The sequence below is a fragment of the Brachypodium distachyon genome, chromosome 2 (genome assembly GCF_000005505.3).
Source record: "Brachypodium distachyon strain Bd21 chromosome 2, Brachypodium_distachyon_v3.0, whole genome shotgun sequence".
NCBI classification, from domain to species: domain Eukaryota; kingdom Viridiplantae; phylum Streptophyta; class Magnoliopsida; order Poales; family Poaceae; genus Brachypodium; species Brachypodium distachyon.
Window position 1 is genome coordinate 25,460,736 of NC_016132.3, and position 20,165 is coordinate 25,480,900.

The following is a 20,165-nucleotide window of genomic DNA, read 5'->3' on the forward strand; positions in this document are numbered from 1 at the left end:
ATTTAGCTATATGACTAATATAAATAGTTCTCCTTCCTCCTTAACTCTAACCTTAACTCATTTCGCAATACTTAAGGCAAGCTAGTGACCACCCTCTTATAAGAGCTATGTCGGAGTCAATGAGAGTGAACTTTGAGAAGTATTGGACAAATGTTCATGGTCTTATGCTATTGCAACCGTTCTAAATTCACGATATAACTGCATAGTTTAGAGGCTTTATATCGATCTCTATATGAATATTGTCTTATGGCTATTTTAAGCCATTTTATGTTCATCCATGGATGTCCATGGATACCCAGTGGATATGGATGTGGATATTGTTTTGGATCCACCGTTACTTTCATGGATGAATAATTGATTTGGAGATGGATGTGGATATTGATATGGATTTGGTCCGTCCGTCCAGACCCATCCCACCGCCATCCTGAATTTTACCTACCTTATCAAAGAAACTTTTGATATTATTTTGCCTTTTTTAAATGTTTTGTCCACCATAACAAAATGGTCTTATACGTTGCTGTGCTATGGCATGACCAGCGCGTGGGGTCATCAAAGCTCTTCGATCTGCACAACATGGTGACCCAATGACGGCGAGAGATCTCCATCACATTGTCAATGACCAAATGGTTAGAAATTATCTTCAGATGTGTTATACAAGTCGAGAACATGAAGATCTTTAAAACCAACAAACTCAATAAGACCATCATCAACATAGACGGAAACCATAAGAATTTGTAAAGTTATTCATCAATCCCAGAACAATGTTAGCAGAACCAGTCCACCAAACACGATTTCTGAAATTAAGTGTCTTAATTAATCAGGATCAATAATGTTAGGGTTCAAAGTTCAGGGATTAAAAAGTAAGATTCGATTCAAACTTTGTCTACGAGATGAGGGTTTAAAACGGATTTTTCTATTTTCCTTTTTTTTAAGGGAACTGGTGCCTCCATGTTGGAGGTTTTTTTTGTTTTTTCTTCGAGGGAAACTGTTTTTTTTTTAGCGAATTCGAGGGGAACTGGCCGACCTGACAACCTCTGTTGGGCCCGGATGTAAACTGGGCTGAACACCGGCGTCGGCGATAGCGCGGACCTATCCAGCGCGGAGGCAAAAAGCCCCAGTCCCCAGCCCCATCCTCCTCCGCCGCCGGTCCTCTTCTTCCGCCTCCGCTGCAGCCGAGCCCCTCTCGTCGCCTCCTACCGGCCTCGACCCCTCCCTCCACCGATCCACCGGAGGCGGCGCCATGTCTCAGAACAACCCCTCCCAGCTCCTCCCCTCAGGTGCGCAATGGAACCTCGTTTTATGTCGCAAGCTTCTTCTGATTTCTCCGTATCTACATCGTCTGTCGTCTAGTTTCCTGGCTTCCTGGGTTCGAGTTCTTAACTCACCCCTTTTAACTCTTTGCGTGCGGCTGCGCGCGGGGGTGCTTGCTTGAACTGAGCAGAGCTGATCGACCGATGCATCGGATCCAAGATTTGGGTGATCATGAAGGGAGACAAGGAGCTCGTCGGCACCCTCTGCGGGTTCGATGTCTACGTGAACATGGTCCTTGAGGACGTCACTGAGTAGTAAGTGAAAATCACCCAAACCCTAAACCCTAGTTTCTCTAGATCGATGCCATTTCAGTTAATTATGTTATTTCAAAATCTTAGGGTGATTCTGGTTTATTTGGACTGATGAATCATTGGCTTATTTTTAGACCTGTGTATCACCTTGTAATGACTTCAATTTTGAAGTACACACCTGCACTGTCATATACGTGATAAACGTAAATGGTTCATAATGAAATTTTATTGAATATTTACAATGCGTCAATATGACTACAAATAGTTCCCATGAATGGACAAAAAATTGAACATCTTGTATCTGGTGGATCCTAAGCTCATTGGAGTTTTGATGCTTCATCTTATCTGTCATAGATCCAAAACCAGGTAGTTTCAACAACATTATTGATACAACACGATGTAGTAGTGGTCATTGTAGTAGATATAAAGGGAATTGATGCAGGTGGTGCTACAGTGTAGTTCACACCGACATTCGTGGCTTCCACATAAGCCACAACAGTTGACCTGAGGCACAACGTCGGAACACCAATTTTTATGTTGTGACGGACAGAAAAATGTGTCCTGATTTGTTGATACAATGGAGATAGACAAGAGTAGGAAGAAGGCTGGGAGGGGGTTGGTTATGTGGAATAGAAAATTAAGTTTTTGCTTCATATTATCTACTTGTTTATAATATAAAGTGTTGAAGTTCTTCAAAGTGGCTGGCGGTAGTTTTTCTCAAATGTTGCACTACTTGAAAGCCATTTAGTGGATTTTCAATTTTTGTTGATTTCACAGTACATGAAAGATTTTGGGGTGCTGCATTTGTCCATGTAGTTTTCTTCTTTATTGAAAATCATGTTTAATTGGCAAAAGTCCATAAGAAAATATCATGACTATCTGATGCATCGTTGAGGGAAATCGTACGTAGAGCTAGCTTCGCATGCATCTGATGGCCAGGGAAACATCAGCGCTTAGCACTTTGTACTCCGCAATCGATGGTTGTTAGAATTTCTAGCTAGTCAATTTCTACGCTCATTAACTAAGACTGATGTTTACTTGTTCTCCATCTGCACTTCTTGCATACTATCTTCTAAGTTATTTTCCCAAGGACTTTTCTTCTGAAAGTGTATTGTCTAATTGTATCATCTAACTGTTTTACAGTGAGTATACTGCTGAGGGCCGTCGCATAACGAAACTTGACCAGATCCTCCTTAATGGGAACAACATAGCTATCGTAAGAATTTATTTTCGAATGCCACTCTCTGGTTGTGATAAAATGATGAGGCTGATATGTAATACTAATTGCCCCGCTAACATCTTTGCCATATCTGTTTTCCTTGTGCAGTTAGTTCCTGGTGGTTCACCGCCAGATGTGGCATGAGCGAGCGCTTCTGGAGGGTTATCTGTTTGAGGCTAAAGGAGACACAGTGAAACCTGAACCTTGTATGGATAAACCGCTCGATTTCTTTGTCAAATGTACTTCTTGGATTGATGGTTGTACTAAAGTTTAGCTACTGCCAAAACTTGAAGCTTCTTCTGTATGGAACTTACTAACCTGAAAGATTGCCCCTGCAAATTGCTGCATTTATATGACTCGTCAATGCTAATTATGAGATATCTGTTTATCGCATTGTTTTGCAGTGTGTTCGTTGAAATGATTTTGTTATGGACTGAGAATCTGTTGCTATCTGTGATTCTGCAATGGCTGTTGGTGATTGTTGTTAACTTTTCTTTGTGAAATTTGGTGCCTGGTCGTTAGCTTCTCAGCACAATTGGAAACTTGGCTGTAAACATTAATATGACCGTTTTATATGTTACGGAAATATGCTATGAACTTATGGAAAGGTAATCATAGTGGTATGACAAAATCTTCTTTTGGAATACTCAAATTAAAGTTCGTCAGGACTTGAACTCAAGTAGCAGAGGAATCTGTTGGGTTGACGACGGGGGAAAGGCTGTCAGAAGATGGTTGAGACCTGAGATTACAAAGGTCAAAGGCCGATTTCGTACGTAGCCAATTTGCAATGTGAACAATTAGAGTAAGGGGCGTTAATGCTCGATGGCACAAGTGCGGATATAAATGTAGGGCGTCTACGCCGGTCTTACAGTGAAGGTTGCCGTACACTTGGACAGGTTGACACGTCGATATTTTTTTTTGAATAGGTTCGGTCGATCCTGCGGGTGCGACTTAGTCCTATGTTAGGAAAAGCTTTGAGGGGGTTGTTAGCCGAGGGCTTGGGCCAAACGGATCTTCCCAAGACACCTTTTGGCGAGAGGTTTGTCGGGGCCGCCTCGTACTTGGACCGAACGCGTCTTTCCAAGTATCGAGGTTAGGATACCCTTGAAATTCTAACCCAATCCCTTCTCCTTCGAGTCCGGGCCGAATGCGTCTTGCCGGATCTCGAAACTAGAGCTCTTTGCAAGAGGTTCTAGCCCTCTCCCCTTGAGTTTATTTAAGTTGAGAGTAAATGATACATGCCCCCATGGAGGGTATCTATAGCCTAGGGGTCCGTGACAAATGACCATGGCTATCCTTGAGGGAGAGAGAAAAGTAGGGCAAAATGGTAAAAGTAGCTCATTTGGTACATAACTTTTGTATGCACCATGTGAGAAAAATAGGGCTTGGTCCATGGTCCATCATGGACCAAGGGCCCCCTCTTCTCACTTTTCTTGCCCCCACTCTAACTCATTTGATCCCTTGACCATGGCATGAGAGGCTTGAGTCGTTGACTAGTCTTCCTCAGCCACGTAGGATTGACCGCGCCACGTAAGTGTCTTTGACTCGTGCTTGCGGAATGTTGACTTGGTCGTCGTCACGTAGGATTTACGGCCCGACCTATATAAGGGTTTTATTTTACTACAACACAATGAAAAACATATCAAGCTATACTTGTGAAGGAATATTTTTGCTGTCATGCAAGGGCCGGTAGCTAAGAGCATATACATCTAAAATATTTGAACTCATATAAATTTGAATTGAAGTGGATGTTACAGTTCAAAAAATTGGCAAAGAGGAACGGAAATTTTACAATACCAGAATATACTGTTGCATGATTTGTTACACACTATTAACATCCCGCATACCCCAACGTATAGCCTTCTGGTGCTACCGGGTAGTGCTCCAGCATCTCGTTTATCGTCATGAAGTCATCGTCCGGCACCTCGTACAAGCAGTTGTCTTGGTCTCTGTCCTCATCAGGCTGGTTGGTCTCGGAGAAGAGGATGACCATGCCAACGGCTCCATCCGGATGGCCATGGAAGCCTTTTCCCTTGGGCAGCAGCTTTGGCGAGCGGAACGCAAACATCTGCATGATCATCTTGCTGCCCAATTCCCCGAAGTCGCGAACAACGTTGTTATCCACCATGAAGCGCTTGTACTCTTCCCCAGAGCCGACGAGCCTGTAGACACCGTTCGACCACTTATTCTCAAAATAGACGAACTCGAAGTCGTATCGGCGCCCGTCACGATCAAACACGGGCATCTCTCGTCCTTTGGAGTTGTAACAGTCGATTATCAGGTTGTCCAGCTCGCGGTCCGTGAAGATCTCCGCGATGTGCCTGCCGGGGCTGTCGGCGTCCACGGAGAAGCGCCCGTTGGTGAGCTTGGCCTCGTGCTTGGTGACATGTTTCGCGTAGACGCAGGTCGGCGTGGACGCGTCGAGCGCCGACAGCTGCGAAAGCAGGGCGTCGCTGCTGCAGGCTTCGTGGAACGTGACTTGGCGATACGTCTCCAGCAGGGGCAAGTCTTTGCCACCGGGCTTCCTGAGCTGGTCCCTCCATAAGGCCTTGCCCCTCTCGGCCGCCAACTCCTCGTCGATGGCCCGTTGACGGTATCCGTCGTAGTTGCCCGGAGACGAAGTCCCTTGACCCATCGCGTGAGGGCAAGAACTTCTCGCTGTTGATTCGTTGGTGCTTGTGTTGTTGTCGATGATTTCTTCTTCTTAATCTGGCGCTTGTGTTGATGTGCTTGACCTATGGGGGCCGTGGCGCTATATTTATATCGAGTTTAACTTTGTGACCGACTCGGACTCAAGCTGGAGCGCTCTACGCGCGCCTACTCAAGTTGTCGAAACAGTGAAATCCGAGTCCGCTGGTATCGGAATTAAACAACTCATCCGAGTTCGATCCATACTACGCATGGAACTTTAGTTTGTTGCTGCAGTTCAACGCACTTGTACCCTTTGATTATAGGTGTATGTGAATAGGATTCAGGTGTATATAGCTGCAACGCACTGCTACATTACATCGATAAACCCAAAAAGAAATGATACATTGCGAAGTTCAGTACAGTGATGGCTAAAAAATCAGAGCAACACAGGCAATACATGGCTGCGATATCCTACTACGATTACGATAATACAGTACAGTACATACGAGGAGCTTACTGAAACGCTCAAATAGTACAATAGCATTCACACAGACCCAGGTGCAGCTACGCTGGGCAGGCGTCCCCTCCTTTAAGCTCGGCTCCATCGATCTCTGGCGTGGTCGCGGTGGGCGGCTGCCGGTAGAGCGCCGTCATGAGCGGCGTCGCGACGACCGTGGTCGTGAGCGCCATGATCACGAAGATGGCGAACGTGGTGTCATCCAGCACCTTCTTCTCCTTGCCGATGTTGAGCACGATGAGCTCCACGAGTCCCTTGGCGCTCATGGCTACGCCCAGCGCGGCCGCCTCGCGCCTGGCCATGCCGGTCGCGGCGAGGGCCACCGCGAGCGTCCCGGAGAACTTCCCCAGCAGGGCCACGGCCACCACGAGCGCCACCATGCCCCACGCGGCCACGCCCCGGACGTTGTCCACGTCCGTGTGCAGCCCGCTCGTGGCGAAATAGAGCGGCAGCATCAGCCCGGACACCAGAGGCGTCACTTTCTCGCCGACGCGCTCCGCGAGGCCGCCCTCCCTGGGCATGGCCAGCCCGAACACGAAGGCGCCGAACACCGGGTGCACGCCGATGGCGTCCGTCACGGCGCCCGCGAGGAGAGCGCACGCCACCGCGCCGGAGCATACCAAGTCGCTCTCGGCACAGCCGCACGGATCAGCAAGGCGCGCCCTGAGCGCGGCCATGAGAGGCCGGAGCGCGAAGATCATGAACGCCACGAATACGGCCCCGGACACGAGGATGTAGACCGGCGCGAGAGGGGCCCCCTTCGGCTCGCGGCCTCCGCCGCCGCCGGACACGGCGAGCGCGAGGGCTAGGAGGGCCCAGGCGAAGACGTCGTTCACGGCGGCCGCGGCCATGGCGGTCTCCCCGAAGGGCGTGGCCAGGAGGCCGAGCTCCTTGAGGATGCAGGCGAGCACGGGGAGCGCGGTCACGGAGAGCGCGGCGCCGAGGAACACGCAGAGGGAGAAGAAGGACGTGTGGCGTTGGCCGGGCGCCGGGACGGCCAGGTCGAGGAGCGCCACGACGCCCGGCGCGGCGAGCAGCGGGGGCACGATGCCCGCGGCGGCGATGGCGGCGCTTCGTGGGCCCACGCGGCGCACGGCGCGGAAGTCGAGCTCCAGGCCCACCAGGAAGAGGAAGAGGAGCAGGCCCAGGCCCGATACGGTGTCCAGCGCCGCGGTGCTCCACGCCGGGAAGAGCGTGCGGTGGAAGGCGCCCCATCGGCCCAGCGCCGAAGGGCCCAGCAAGATGCCGCCCTGTGCAATTGGACATGCAAAGCTTTTTTTTAGGAACGACATGCAAGCTTTTATAAGTTGATTGAACAATGTTTCAAGTACTCTTATCTCACTGCTAGATCGAGATGACATCAGCCTTTCAACTTACTAGTCGGCAGCAGTTAGCCAGCCTTTATATATAAGAGATAGTAGTACGGGGACTGCTCCATTTTACATGGTCTAGAAAATGCCAAGTCGTTGTTCTTTTGAGATAGTGCGGTGAAAAAGAAATATGCAAATGTCAAATTTGATGCAGGGCAGCACCGCAGCAGGACGGCGCAGCAGGACGGCTACAGAACATATCATGCACTCTCGATGAATCAGCTGTCTTTCTTTTACTCCACCCGTCCACCATCGCACGAACTTATACTACTATCTCGGTTTCAAAATAAATGACATAAATTTATATAAAAATCTAGAATTAATTTGGGGCGGAGGAAGGATATGTATTAACTTAGAAACTTACTTGCAGTGCCCTAAAATTACACATTAGGTTTAGAAGCATGCAGTTAATTAAGTCACGAAAAGGGCCGTAAATTGCGCTTGGTTATTTATGTTTGCATATGGTTAATTTGTAGCAATATATTGCCATGCTTAACCTTAATCATCGATCGCCACAATTAACTGCGGCTTGTCGGTCTTTACCAACATATATATGCACGACTACGATGCTCGTGTAGATCGACTAATAGTTAAGGAATGTAGTACACATATACCCGAGCACTCAAAAGCTAGCAAAACACATGTATACCAGGATCTCGGCGACAACCCTAGGTTGGCGCAAAGGCTTGAGAGCAAAGGCGAATCCCTGAGTGACGACGAGCACGACGGCTATCTGCACCGCGAGGAGTGGCATCGCGAAGTCCAGAGGGTTCTCTCCCTGCCACAGCCCGTCCGACGCCATCTTCACGGCCATGTTAATTGCTGGCTGCTGATCTACTGCTTGTTCACGCGGGCAGTAGGATTAACGGAATTGTCCTGGCTAATTGTAATCTCGCAGTAGTACTGTTTTTGCGTGCATGCATGTGGGTGGTGGCTGTGTTGGGCTTTCTTGGACTAGAACGTACAACGCTCCCGATTTATAGGCGCTCGTCGATATATGCAACCTGGCTAGCTACCTCATGCACCTGATGATTCATTGGCTTAGTGGCCTTCTCCATCATTAGGGGAGAAAGAAGATTACGTTTTGGACGGAGGTGCGGAAATGCTCTCGCATGATGCGATCGACCAGCTCCTGTGTGTACGTGCTTGGAAATTCAAAGGGCATAACACACTCATCAATCCTTTTTCCCTCCAGCTGGAGTTGCTGCTCCTTGTAATTTGTCCCCTGGTGAAGATTGACTACCTTTGGAAAGAACAATATCTGGTAGGGAGGGGCGAGAAACAAACATATAGACGCACTGATTTATGCCAAATTAGCCGAACTAAGAGCTACTACTTCTGGGATCTAATATACTCCCTCCGATTCATATTATCGTATAGAGACCTACTTCACAAATTTGCTCTCTGAGATCTTCCCGATTTAACCTATTAACATCTCAAATACCTAATTGATTTATTCTACCTCAGGAGTAAAGTGTGAAAAAGAATACTTCACAAATCAAAAGGAAACAAAATAAAATATTAAAATGTCACATTCACAACTAATTACTTTTCTTTTTGAAAAGAAAATATTGTTAGTTCTACTAAACATATTGATTACACTTAAATTTTTAAATATGGTAGAGTGTTCTAGACATACCCCATTTATTCATTTCCAATTTTTTTTTCATGATGATTTGGTGCTCAATCAAAAGGGGGCAGTGTATGCTGTTGCATACAGCATACTAGTGAGCTATGAAAGACGAGGAGGTGACTGCTGGTCTCTGGAGATGTGTGGTAGAAACAGTTTGCATACATTATGTGCATATAAATGGTAAAGTAAATCAGTTCAGAACAGTCGTGGGTATTTCTAGGAAGTGAACCAAGTCGGATAATGTGGACTTTTTGTGATAAATTTGCACCAAGCTAACCTTGTCGTATTAATTCTTCACACTTCTGCATCAACAAAAACTGCACACATTTAAACCAATTTGTTTTAAACTTTTGATCATTTCCCGCTGCTATATCCTTAGCCAACGATGTTGGGAAAACATACAGCCACACAGAGTGCACACGCACAAATTGATGTCTGCCCGGCGGTGAAACAGACATATGCCATATGGTTCACAAATCATGTACACCATTGAGCCTTTGTGCAGGACGCCGGAGAAGTATAACCCTGCCACCCCCACTAACGGAGGCAAGACTTGTGGGTGCCGATTGCCGGGTGCCGACTTTCTACCGATTAAAGTAGCTAGCAATGACAACGCCAGCCATGCAGCTAACTCAGCACCTCGCTCTTTGATCTCTCTCTCTCTCTCTCTCTCTCTCCCAATCAATCAATCTTTCTCTCAAATGTTCCGGATCCTAGTCCAGATCGCATCTGCATGTGGACGGCACAGTTCAATCGAAGGTTATAAGTCAATCCCGGCGCGTACACATCTTGATCGACATCAACCCCTTTTGCGCACATCTGTTCATTGACCTGAAAAGGGGCAATATAATGCACCCGAGAGCAGCTATCAAGCTGTATTTGATAGCTTGATCCCACGGTTGGAGCATCCTGATTGGCACAGCAACTCAGTGCATTTCCTTGATGCCACTCGATAAGGGGTTAGTTTAATGACTTAATCTTGAGATTGGTTGGAGGCTTTGATTAACTGAGCCATCAAGCTCCGAGAATCTGTCTATCAAGAAGATTGATTGGAAAGCTCAGGATAAATGTTTCCACCACTGCAATATGCTAGGATTAGTTTAGTTTTCTGTGACAGGGGTTTGGTGGTCTGACATGTCATTGCTGGAATGGGCAATCTGATTGTGGTAGACTGCCACCTCAGTCCGATTTGTCATTGGACTACTGGAGACCAAATTGACTCTCATACTGTCGTGATCCGTCTCTGTCTTAGAATTTTCTTCTTGAATCCATTGTTCATTCAGTGGAAAGTATCTAGTTCAGTGGAAAAATTTATAGAACAAAAATTATGGATCAACTAGTTTTGGTTTGCCAAAAATAATTGTGGAGAAGAAATAAATTAGGTGGGGGGGGGGGGGGGGGGGCTTGGCACCTCCGAATTGCAAGCTTTTTGCGTGCGTTATTCTTCATAACCGTGTATGGACCTTAGACTAGACTTGTAGATCTTTTTTATCTTCCATGTTATCAGTATTTTTGTTGTGAGTTCGTTTTACCATAAATTTTAGATTTCCGCTGAAGCAAGGGTATCTACATCGTAGAACTGATGAATATGCATAAAAGCATTAGATCAATTCAAAACATTAACAAAAATGAGAAGTTGCGTTCAGATCCACAGATAGCAGAACATTCTCAACAACTCATTATTAATCTTGTCCGTTATAAAAAGAATGGAGTAATATCCCACATTTGACATGACCTTGCTTTAAATTTTTTGTTTCCTTTTTTTTAAGAAAGAGGGACACTCACTGATTTCATATAAAGAAACCATAGAATTTACATAAGTTTCAGAGGGCCTCCAAACAAACCATCTATAGTTAGCCACACATGTAGGGAAACAAACAGAACACAATAGGTGCTGTCAAAAGAAAAGAAAAAACAGAGGATTCTGTCCAGCTAGCATAAAGAATAGAAAAAAAAAACCATCCAGATATTCAACTCTTCACAGCTGCTTAATGCTCCAGTTCATTAGGCGAGCCTAACCTTGAGACGTTAAACATTTCGGTCGTTACTCGCCACAGCTTGTGCGAGTCTTGGGAGGAGCGCCTCCATGCTTTCACCTCTCTAAAGACCGGACCACTGATCTATCATAGAACACACATCAAACATTACAACAGTTGGGTCATAAGGCAAATTCTCAAAGCAAGCTTTACTTCAAGTCTCCCGTAAGACCCGAATGACTGCTGCAATCCGTAAAACAACAAGATTTATATCCTTCCCGACGAAATGTAAGCTCCATGTTTCCAGGATCTTTTTAAAATTAGCCGGACTCTGATTAAAACTAAAAGTGCATTTAACAACCATCCAAATATATCCGGCCAAAGAACATGAGAAAAACAAATGCTCTTGATCCTCTTTGGAGCAAAAAAGCAAATTGTTACTCTCCTTCCCAGCCCCTTCTCTTCAAATTCACTTTAGTCAGAATGCTTATTTGAAGCACGAGCCAAAGAAACTTTCCACATCAATTTAAATGGAAGGGAATCTGTTGCAGCTTAAGCGCTCTGTGCATGGAACTGACTGAAATTGTAAATCGGAGTACATACATAAGTAAATCTGAGGTAATATATGTGAGCACTGGTTTTCTCAACAACAACCAATTGGTTTACTTAGATGCTTCGTAACATCCAATAGAGAATCCATGACCAGCACAAAAGGACACACTGCCAGAAAGAACATGGCAGCATTTACAACATTACATGCATACTTGATAGTTTGAAGACATTTGTGCGCAACAAATATTAATAGATTGGGCAATACTATTATTCGGCAGTAAGTTATCCAACTAAATACTGTCTAGATTACCGATCAAAAAGAGAACCTAGCAGCTAGTTACGAAACTGATAATCAAAGATTATACTAAACCAGAACATGAAAGCACCCTATCTTTTCATGAATACTTGAGTTCATGGTTTCTGTTCATGTCACAAACTGTAGACCTATGATGTTACTCAGATACTTGCCTTGAGTTCACGGATTGTTTCCCTGGAGTATCCTTTAATGGGCAACATCCCACGAGTTTAGCTTGTGAGTGCAAGGAGTTTGTCAAACCAATAGATCACTTATGCAATTTTGGTACATGATATTTCGGAAAAACAAAATGTAGATAAATTTTGATTGCACATAATGACTGGAAACCCACTGGTTTAGAGGCGGCCAACACGATGGGTTGCCCACTGCCCCCCTTCCTGGTGAAATACCTCGGGATCCCCTTGGCGCTCTGGAAACCCTCCCCGGAGGCCTTTACCCCCCTGGTGGACAAGATCGCTGACCGCCTCCCTACCTACAAAGCAGGGATGATGACTAAGGTTGGACGCCTAACGTTGGTCAAGGAGGTCCTGTCAGCCATTCCCCTCCATCAGCTGACGGTGTTAGGCCTCTACCGAAAGGTCCAAAAGCAGGTGGAGAAGATCCTGCGTGGCTTCCTCTGGTCGGGTCGGGCTGATGCTAGGGGCGGTCACTGCCACGTCAACTGGGCTAAATGTTGCCGGCCTTTACGCTACGGTGGTTTGGGCATCCCTGACCTTGCCAAATCGGCTGTCAGTCTTCGCATCCATTGGATGTGGTGCATGAGGAATGACCCACAACGCCCTTGGCGTGGACTCGATCTGCAGTTTTCCCACACCGAGCGGAGCATCTTCTTTGCCTCGACCAGGATGGTGGTTGGCAATGATTCCTCCACGTTTTCTGGGAAGACCGGTGGATTGACGGCCGGGCCATTTCGGAGCTTGCCCCTGCCCTTTACCTGCTCATCTCGGAACGCACCCGCAGGTCCCACACGGTTGCTGAAGCCCTTGCCGATCGACGTTGGATCCGTGACATCCGTGGGGCTTTTGGGCCGCTGGCTCTTTGGCAGTACATCCAAATTTGGAACTTGGTCCGGAATGTTCAGCTCACAGACGCGGCGGATGTCATTCGGTGGAGATGGACATCCGACGGTCAGTACTCTTCCAAGTCGTGTTATGAGGCCCTCTTCCTGGGAGGGATTCCATTGGAAACTTGGAAGCTGAACTGGAAGGTTTGGGCCCCTCCCCGGGTCAAGTTCTTCATGTGGCTTGCTTGCCAAGACCGTTGCTTGACGGCCGAGCGGAGGGCACGCCATGGGCTGCCGCACTCCCCTAGATGTTTGTTGTGCGATCAATTCTTGGAGACCATGAACCACCTCCTGGTCGACTGCCCATTCTCCCGCTCTATCTGGCATGAAGTCCTTTCTTGGATCAGATCCACCCCTCCTTTCTTTGCAGCGTGGTAGCAGGGAGCTGTCCGTTCCTTCCCTCCTTCTGCTCGGAAAGGCACTATGTCGGTGGTCTTGCTCACGGCTTGGTCGATCTGGAAACACTGCAATGCTGCTGTCTTCGACAACTCTCCCCCCAACATCGCTTCCCTCCTCGACCTGATCAAGGCGGAGGCTCGACAGTGGTCTAGGGCGGCAGCAGTGGGCCTGGGGACGCTGCTGCCGCTAGATCTTAGTTAGGTGCGTCGTGTTGTATTCGGGTGTGGCCCTCCGTGGCCTTATACATAACTCTTTCTTATCTATCTATGCATCGAGACGCAAGACTTTTGCGTTTTCTATAAAAAAAATGACCGGAAAATACAAAAGATGGCCGAATGGATAACAGCCTTATCTTTTCTACTGTAGAAATGATATATATGCATGCGCTATTTGAAGGAACCAGCAAGATAAAAATTCCAACTGAAGACTAAATATGGAATGCTAGAAGACATTACCTGCACCTCTACTCTAATACAGAAATGGAACTTGAAATACCATGTATATTCGTAAGTATGAAATCCTGAGGCAGCAAAGAGGCTGGCAGAGAACAATAAGTACTCCGTATATGTTTTTGCAGCCTGCAGTCTATGTCATTTCCCTTGCCATGTGGAGGGCAATCTCACGTATGAACTGACTATAAGAGCATGAGTGGTGAAAATTAAAAGGAGAAATTTGCATAAAGAAACAGAAGAGATGATACCTGACATATACCAGTGGCAAGGGAGATTCTTATTAATCATTTCAGGTTACCTTTTTTTTGTGAAAAAAAGAGATTTCATTGATCACAAAACTGTTACATGTGGGGCATCCTCTAAGGGATTACTCCCTAACCAACACAATGTCCGTTGGCTAGACCGAGCATAATTTGCTAGTCATGACTAACACTATTCTGTGACCTCTGAATTTTATACAACTTATTCTCTCTTTGTGAAACTAACAAGCGCTGCACCTCCTTAACAAGGCTACAGTACCGAGACCTGTTCTGTTCATGAGCTTGGACCTGATCAATAGGTTACCTTGTTTGGCATAAATAACAGTCAGCAAACTATACTCAGGCTCTTCTTTTTTCCCTAGATATATTGAAGGAAAACCATTTAAAATATAGAATGTTAGAAGGGGGTGATCTGGAAAAATAATCCATTGTAAAATTCTTTGATAAGGATCAACCTGGTCCAAAAGGGTTTTATGCCCAATCTTTCACGGCGATCGACGAACAAGCAGGTCAGCAACCGAGCGAAATCAATCTGAAGTAATCCAGATCAAATCCCTTCAAATTCCTCACGTTGGAACTGATTAGAATCAACTCCACCGCATGGCATAACATCAGATCTTCAAGATCAGCAAGCAAACACGACGATATGCACCCCCAAACATTGGGACTTTTCTGGTATATTCATAATCTCAAAAATTCAACCTCCTTACAACGAGGGCTATCAAAAACCCTTTATAGGGTGACTCTAATCCTAATTGGGTGGGCCAGGGCCCACGCCACAACTATGGCCCAAAGGCTGACTCAAAGTGGTTTTGGACACGCCCAAAAACCATCAAACAAAAACAAAGTAAAACACTTCCGACTTTAAGGAAATAAAAGACTCGAACAACTCAAATCCTAAACTGAACCAAACTTCAAAACTGGTGGTGTTCTAAAATTGGGCTTCACCTCTTCCTTAGCGGAAACTTCAACGCAAAAAGATCCAAACTTCAGAATATATGGAGTTGGTGAAATAGAAGGGGTAGTCGATATCCTCGCCTCATCATTCTTTATTTCTTATCATCTGTGGTTTAGCTTTGTTGGGAATAATAAGTAGCAAGCGGCTGGTCTTCTTTTTCCTAGATACAATGAAGGCCATTCAAAAAAGTAAAGAAATTTAAAGGGGGGTCATCTAGGAAAATAATACCCAGTCTGACATTCATGTAATGAGAATCAGAACAGATTATGCCAAATCAAAATTCCATGTACAAACAGATTGCATAATCATAAAAAGAACAATTAGTATTGCATAGTTCAACTGGGCTGAATGTCATAAAACAAATATATTCCACCGGCTAGAACCTTCATACCTTGAATAAAAAAGGTTTGACGATATGTGCAGTGGACAATTATAAGGAATATACATCGCTTCAATGTTTTCCACATTATCTTAACAAATGCATGTAATACCTAATGATATAAAGTTCGTATATCAGTTGGTATAGAAAACCTGGAAGCACAATCAGACTGAAATGGACCATCATAAATCTTGTGAACCTGATGTCATAAGGTGCTTCTAGAGGCACACAGTTTGGAGGCCTATCTACGAGTCTGTGAAGCTCACAAAAATTTATCTTATCGCCAGATAAAGAGCTTGATATGTTTTACCAAACAAGCACGTTCAAGTATCCACGCAAGCATCAGAACGGCCGAAAAGATGATCACAGTATACAACACATGCACAACAAAGCACACACCTATCATACCTTAGAACAAAGTGAAAGATGCACACACATGGCAAATTCGTAGAAGCAGCAGCGACACAGCGACCGCGAGAACCATACCATGCAGTTTTATGCAAGCCCAGATAAATCAATGGCCAATGGTCACACCACGAACCCTATGGGATTGAGAAAATGCCACCTGACTCAAATTGTAAAGTACTTCTAGGATACAAGATTCAGAAAATGGAACTGTGTGTTCCATGTGTTCGAACAAAAACATCAACATTCAGTGAACTAAAACAGAAATCTATATCTACCATGACCTGTGTACATCTAGGATACAAGATTCAGAAAATGGAACCGTGTGCATATCCATGTGTTCGAACAAAAGCATCAACATTCAGTGAACTAAAACAGAAATCTATATCTACCACTGGTCATGGATAGGAACAAGAACAAAAATTCCATGCTCATAAATTTTTGCTGCACATGCTTATAAATTTTTGCCAGGGAGCTCGTGGAGGAGAAATCAGGGTGGATCCGTTGAGCTACGGAGATGGAAATTACCAGGGGTAGATTCGCCTGGTCAGAAGAGGGAGGCGGCCGGAGATCCGCCCTTGCTAAAACAAATGTACTAATTTCTTTGGACAACCCTTCTTAATTACTGCCAGTTGCTACTTGGATATCAGAAAAGAAACCGGCAAAGGATTTCGGTGCTGATCATTCTGAACTCCCTGAAACCTCTGTAGGAGTTTGGCTATTTATTTAAAGCACTGGGTTTTTAGAATAATTGGGGTCATGCAAATTTACTACTTGTACCTCTTTTTATTAAAGACTCAGATCTTAAACGTTCAGAAAAAAGAAGATAAACAATGAGATGTTTCATGTATACCCTACTTACAAATCCCATTTAAAAGCAGTACACACATCTTCCTTTGATGCCATCAACGAACTAACACCATCCCAGATGTACCCTCACAAATCCAAATAGTTCAAGTCAATCACCCTGCCTTGTAATTGTAAGCAACTAAGCCCAGCATGCTCAATCAGAATACATCCACAGCCTCCTCCATGGATAGGTTTGGGAACAGCCCTGAAAAAACGCAGATGACAAGTTTTGGATATCAACCTACCGCAGCACGACCCTGACCTTGAGCTGTGATTTGCAATAGACTCTTGATCTTTTATCGCTGCCTGGATCACATCCAAGGAGTTCACATAGCCGCCTACTTTCACACTGTAACAAAAAAGCGTAGAAGTAACTAAATACACAAATAAGTTGCACAATAGAAATACTTAATAATCACATGGATGCTTCAATTAAGGAAACTAAAGCTTAAGCCCCTTGGTCTGAATATAAATTGATTTTCCTGGTAACATAACAGCAAACTCAAAAACAATCGTGTGTCTTATTTAACACAAAACGCATCCATCATGCATTCATGAAATGAACAATAAAATTGGGCTACTAATTTTAAAATTTAAATACATGGTGGCATCATGGCTATCGAGAAACAGGAAACAGGCCATGAATGAAAAACCTAAAGAATATCATTCCAGACTGGTACAGTAGGAAAGAACTGCACTCACAAGTATTGGAGAGTGCATTCTTATTGGATGAGATAGATCTTTTTCATATAAGATTCTATTATTTATACACAGAAAAGGAGACAATCTGAAACAAAGAGTAGCTACATATGACCATACTAATAACAAAGGTACAATTTAATCTAGGATGCTTCATCTGGATTAGTTACCAACCATGATATCGGAGGTAAAAATTAGTTACCACAACAATAAAATCTAGATAAATCTAAGGAAAACCGAGTAATACAAATCTTCACTCCGAGAGTGAAAATTGAAGTGGTGTAGAGAATGTGCTTGCATCAACCATCAGATTTTTTTTAACCAAAAATCAAGCTGAATTCAAATTATATCACGTAGCAAACCTGGATTTAGTAAAAAAAAAAACGTACCTGCCATCAACATCAAAAAGAATATGTTGATCTTTTATGTGCCTCCATCAGAAGTCCGGAATAGCAACCCCGAAACAAGAGAAGGATGTCGATGCAGCCAGTCGTGCAACGAAATGCAATTGGAGCTTCGTGACTCTTAGATTTTCCTGGCATTAGTGTATCTTTTGCAACCATTACTATCACAGATCAGTACACTTCAATTAAAAATCACTTCTAATTGACCACCAATATAACTTCCCATTCAATTAGATCAGATTAATGGGTGACGTACACAATGTACCCACTGCTAATCATCAGTGAACATGACTAACTGGGCATACCTTGTGTGTTATTCAGGCCGTGTGACATTGGCATTGGTAAAGTTCCATAACAATCCTGTTCCGCAGCTGCTCCACAGATAAGTGGATTCCCTACCATGCTGCAAGAAAAAGAAATTCTCTCTTTAAACTCAATTCTTGTATATATGCTTAAAATGATCCAAGCAATGTCCCTTACATGAAGTTTGGGTTCCTTCATAATCCTCGTAGAGCTCACGCCAGCAACCCATGAGCCGCCCCAAATGGGCCAGTCAATGAAGAGCCTACCGACAGAACTCGCGGTACCAGAAAGACTAATTAGCAAGGAAAAAACTAAGAAAACAACTACGAGCAACAACCGATGCAGTGGAACATGCATAAGAACCACAAACCATCATCCACATCAACAACAGCAGGACAAACCGAAGAAGAGGCAACAGATGCACGCCTGCACGGCGCGAACGAACTGCAGCGGCACGGCAGCGCACCGAAGCAGCGCCTGCAAACCAGCATCTAGACCGATAGGTAAAAGGGGGAACGAACCTGCAGAACGCACTGGCAAATCGGGGGAAGAGTTGCAGCGGCAAAGTCACAAACCGAGACGGCCGGGAACAAGGGCAGCAGCTGCCGGCACTGCAGCCGCTAGCAGCGAAGAATCGGAAGAAGCCGCCCTTGCCGAAAGAAAGAAACAGGAGGAAAGAGGCGGCCGAAAGAAAGCCCACGAAGCCCACCATGTGCCCCCGAACCGACCCACACAAGCAGGGCTAACGGCTCATACCGAGCTCACGAACGATTTCAAACACAAAAGCGACCACATGAACGAAGCTTTGCTCATCCAGACCGTGCGGACTGGAGCCATTCGCCAGAACCGAACTGGAGGGGTGTAACTGCAAAATGTGGGAAACCGGCAGGTGGGGCTGGCTCTAAGCGTTCTTGTCTTAGCTTAAGACCAGATGACACCGCTGGGACCCACGGAGAAGCAAATCAGACGGCGTGGGTCCCACAAAATTGCCACGTCGGATCATCCTTCAACCTGGGCGGCCTTGCCCGAACATTCCAGTCGTACACATTTTCCCCATCGTGTGCCCTAGCCGGCGCCGCCGCCACGGAGCTTCGTCGCCGCCACGCACCTGCGCCCCTCCCACTGAGCTGCGTCGCCGCCATGCAACCGCGCATCCGCCAGCCGCCAGATCCCCCCCAGCTGCCGTCTAGCCTTCCCTTGCTATCCACGTATTCGGCTGCCGCTGGCCAGGTCGTGGACTGGAAGGATGGATCGACCGCCTGAAGCTGGAAGCAGTTAATTTCTTCTGTACGGACCTTCAATTTTGTTTCTTCCATGGGGATTTGCTTTGGTTCGGTTCAATTTAGCTGTAGTAGAGTGCGCATTGGTAGATTAATTTTGTGTTCATTCTAGGACTGACGAGGACAATGGTACTGAGAACGTGCATGTGAAGTTCCGCCCATGCATTGCGAAGCTTGGTGACGGTAGCGAGGATGTAATTGAATGCAATTATATGGTTAATTTGAAAGTTAAAGTGGGGGACATCACTGTCAGGAGATTCATAGAGGAAATTGGGAAAATTGTTCCTTGGGGTAAAGGGCAGGAGGTTGAGTTGTGTTCATATGGGAAGCGGTAGAAGCTTGTGAGAATCACCACTACCCCTCAGCTGGTTGCGGCAATCAAATCGGGGCGGACAGAAGATAAGGAGGCTCCAGATGTTAGGATTTATGCGGAGCTAATTAGAGCCTCTGCAGACTCGGTTGTAGGATATGTTGAATCTAAGGCAGCAGAGGCGGTAAATGATGAAGCATTCCTAGCTAGGAGTTCTCCACTGAGGGATCCGGAGAATTGGGCCCCGAAACATGTGCCTGCTGATTTGAGACCTGGGGGAGAAGGTCCAAATGTTGATTGGAGCAAAATTATCTTAGAGGAGTTCACAGACTTTGCTCCTGAATCAATTTCGGAGGCTAAATTTTACACTCTTTATGGAATTCCGGTGGACAAGGATGAGGAAGAAGGGGCAGAAGTGTTGCCACCCCTGCCTAGGCCGTCAATTAATGTACCTTCTGCAAGTTGTGCTGCTGACGAAGCTGCCTGCAAGAGGCTATTCAAGGAGGCCGGTACTGAGGTGGATGGTGACCATGAAGTGGAGTTATAGTGTGTGTATGACAAAGAGCATCCTGAGTTCGCAATGGGCAAGATGTGGCCAACTATGAAGGAACTGAAGATGTCACTGAAG

The 20,165-nt window shown here is 45.6% G+C and overlaps 2 protein-coding genes and 1 long non-coding RNA gene across 3 annotated transcripts; 1 reads left to right on the forward strand and 2 right to left on the reverse strand.

The window, feature by feature from the left end:
* The first annotated feature begins 1,053 nt into the window (after positions 1–1,053).
* Positions 1,054–3,174, forward strand: LOC100837074 (sm-like protein LSM5). The gene is made up of 4 exons (XM_003568495.4): positions 1,054–1,277; positions 1,442–1,565; positions 2,706–2,778; positions 2,890–3,174. Exons 1-4 carry the CDS (start codon positions 1,241–1,243, stop codon positions 2,923–2,925), a joined length of 270 nt encoding a protein of 89 aa, XP_003568543.1. The 5' UTR covers positions 1,054–1,240; the 3' UTR covers positions 2,926–3,174.
* A 2,558-nt stretch (positions 3,175–5,732) lies between these two features.
* On the reverse strand, positions 5,733–8,275 carry LOC100839082 (cation/H(+) antiporter 20). The gene is made up of 2 exons (XM_003566249.4): positions 7,949–8,275; positions 5,733–7,179 (listed from the first exon to the last, which is right to left on the reverse strand). Exons 1-2 carry the CDS (start codon positions 8,111–8,113, stop codon positions 5,977–5,979), a joined length of 1,368 nt encoding a protein of 455 aa, XP_003566297.1. The 5' UTR covers positions 8,114–8,275; the 3' UTR covers positions 5,733–5,976.
* An 8,290-nt stretch (positions 8,276–16,565) lies between these two features.
* LOC112271079 lies at positions 16,566–18,640 on the reverse strand. Its single transcript, XR_002963888.1, has 3 exons — positions 18,125–18,640; positions 17,630–18,047; positions 16,566–16,890 (listed from the first exon to the last, which is right to left on the reverse strand). It is a non-coding gene; the product is annotated as an uncharacterized LOC112271079 (long non-coding RNA).
* Between the last annotated feature and the right edge of the window lie 1,525 nt (positions 18,641–20,165).

Coding starts and splice junctions, on each gene's coding strand:
- LOC100837074 (XM_003568495.4), top strand. CDS start 1,241: ATGTCTCAGAACAACCCCTCCCAGCTCCTCCCCTCAG. Junction 1,278..1,441: donor CTCCCAGCTCCTCCCCTCAG/GTGCGCAATGGA, acceptor TGAACTGAGCAG/AGCTGATCGACCGATGCATC. Junction 1,566..2,705: donor CTTGAGGACGTCACTGAGTA/GTAAGTGAAAAT, acceptor ACTGTTTTACAG/TGAGTATACTGCTGAGGGCC.
- LOC100839082 (XM_003566249.4), bottom strand. CDS start 8,113: ATGGCCGTGAAGATGGCGTCGGACGGGCTGTGGCAGGGAGAGAACCCT. Junction 7,180..7,948: donor GGGTTGTCGCCGAGATCCTG/GTATACATGTGT, acceptor CCAATTGCACAG/GGCGGCATCTTGCTGGGCCC.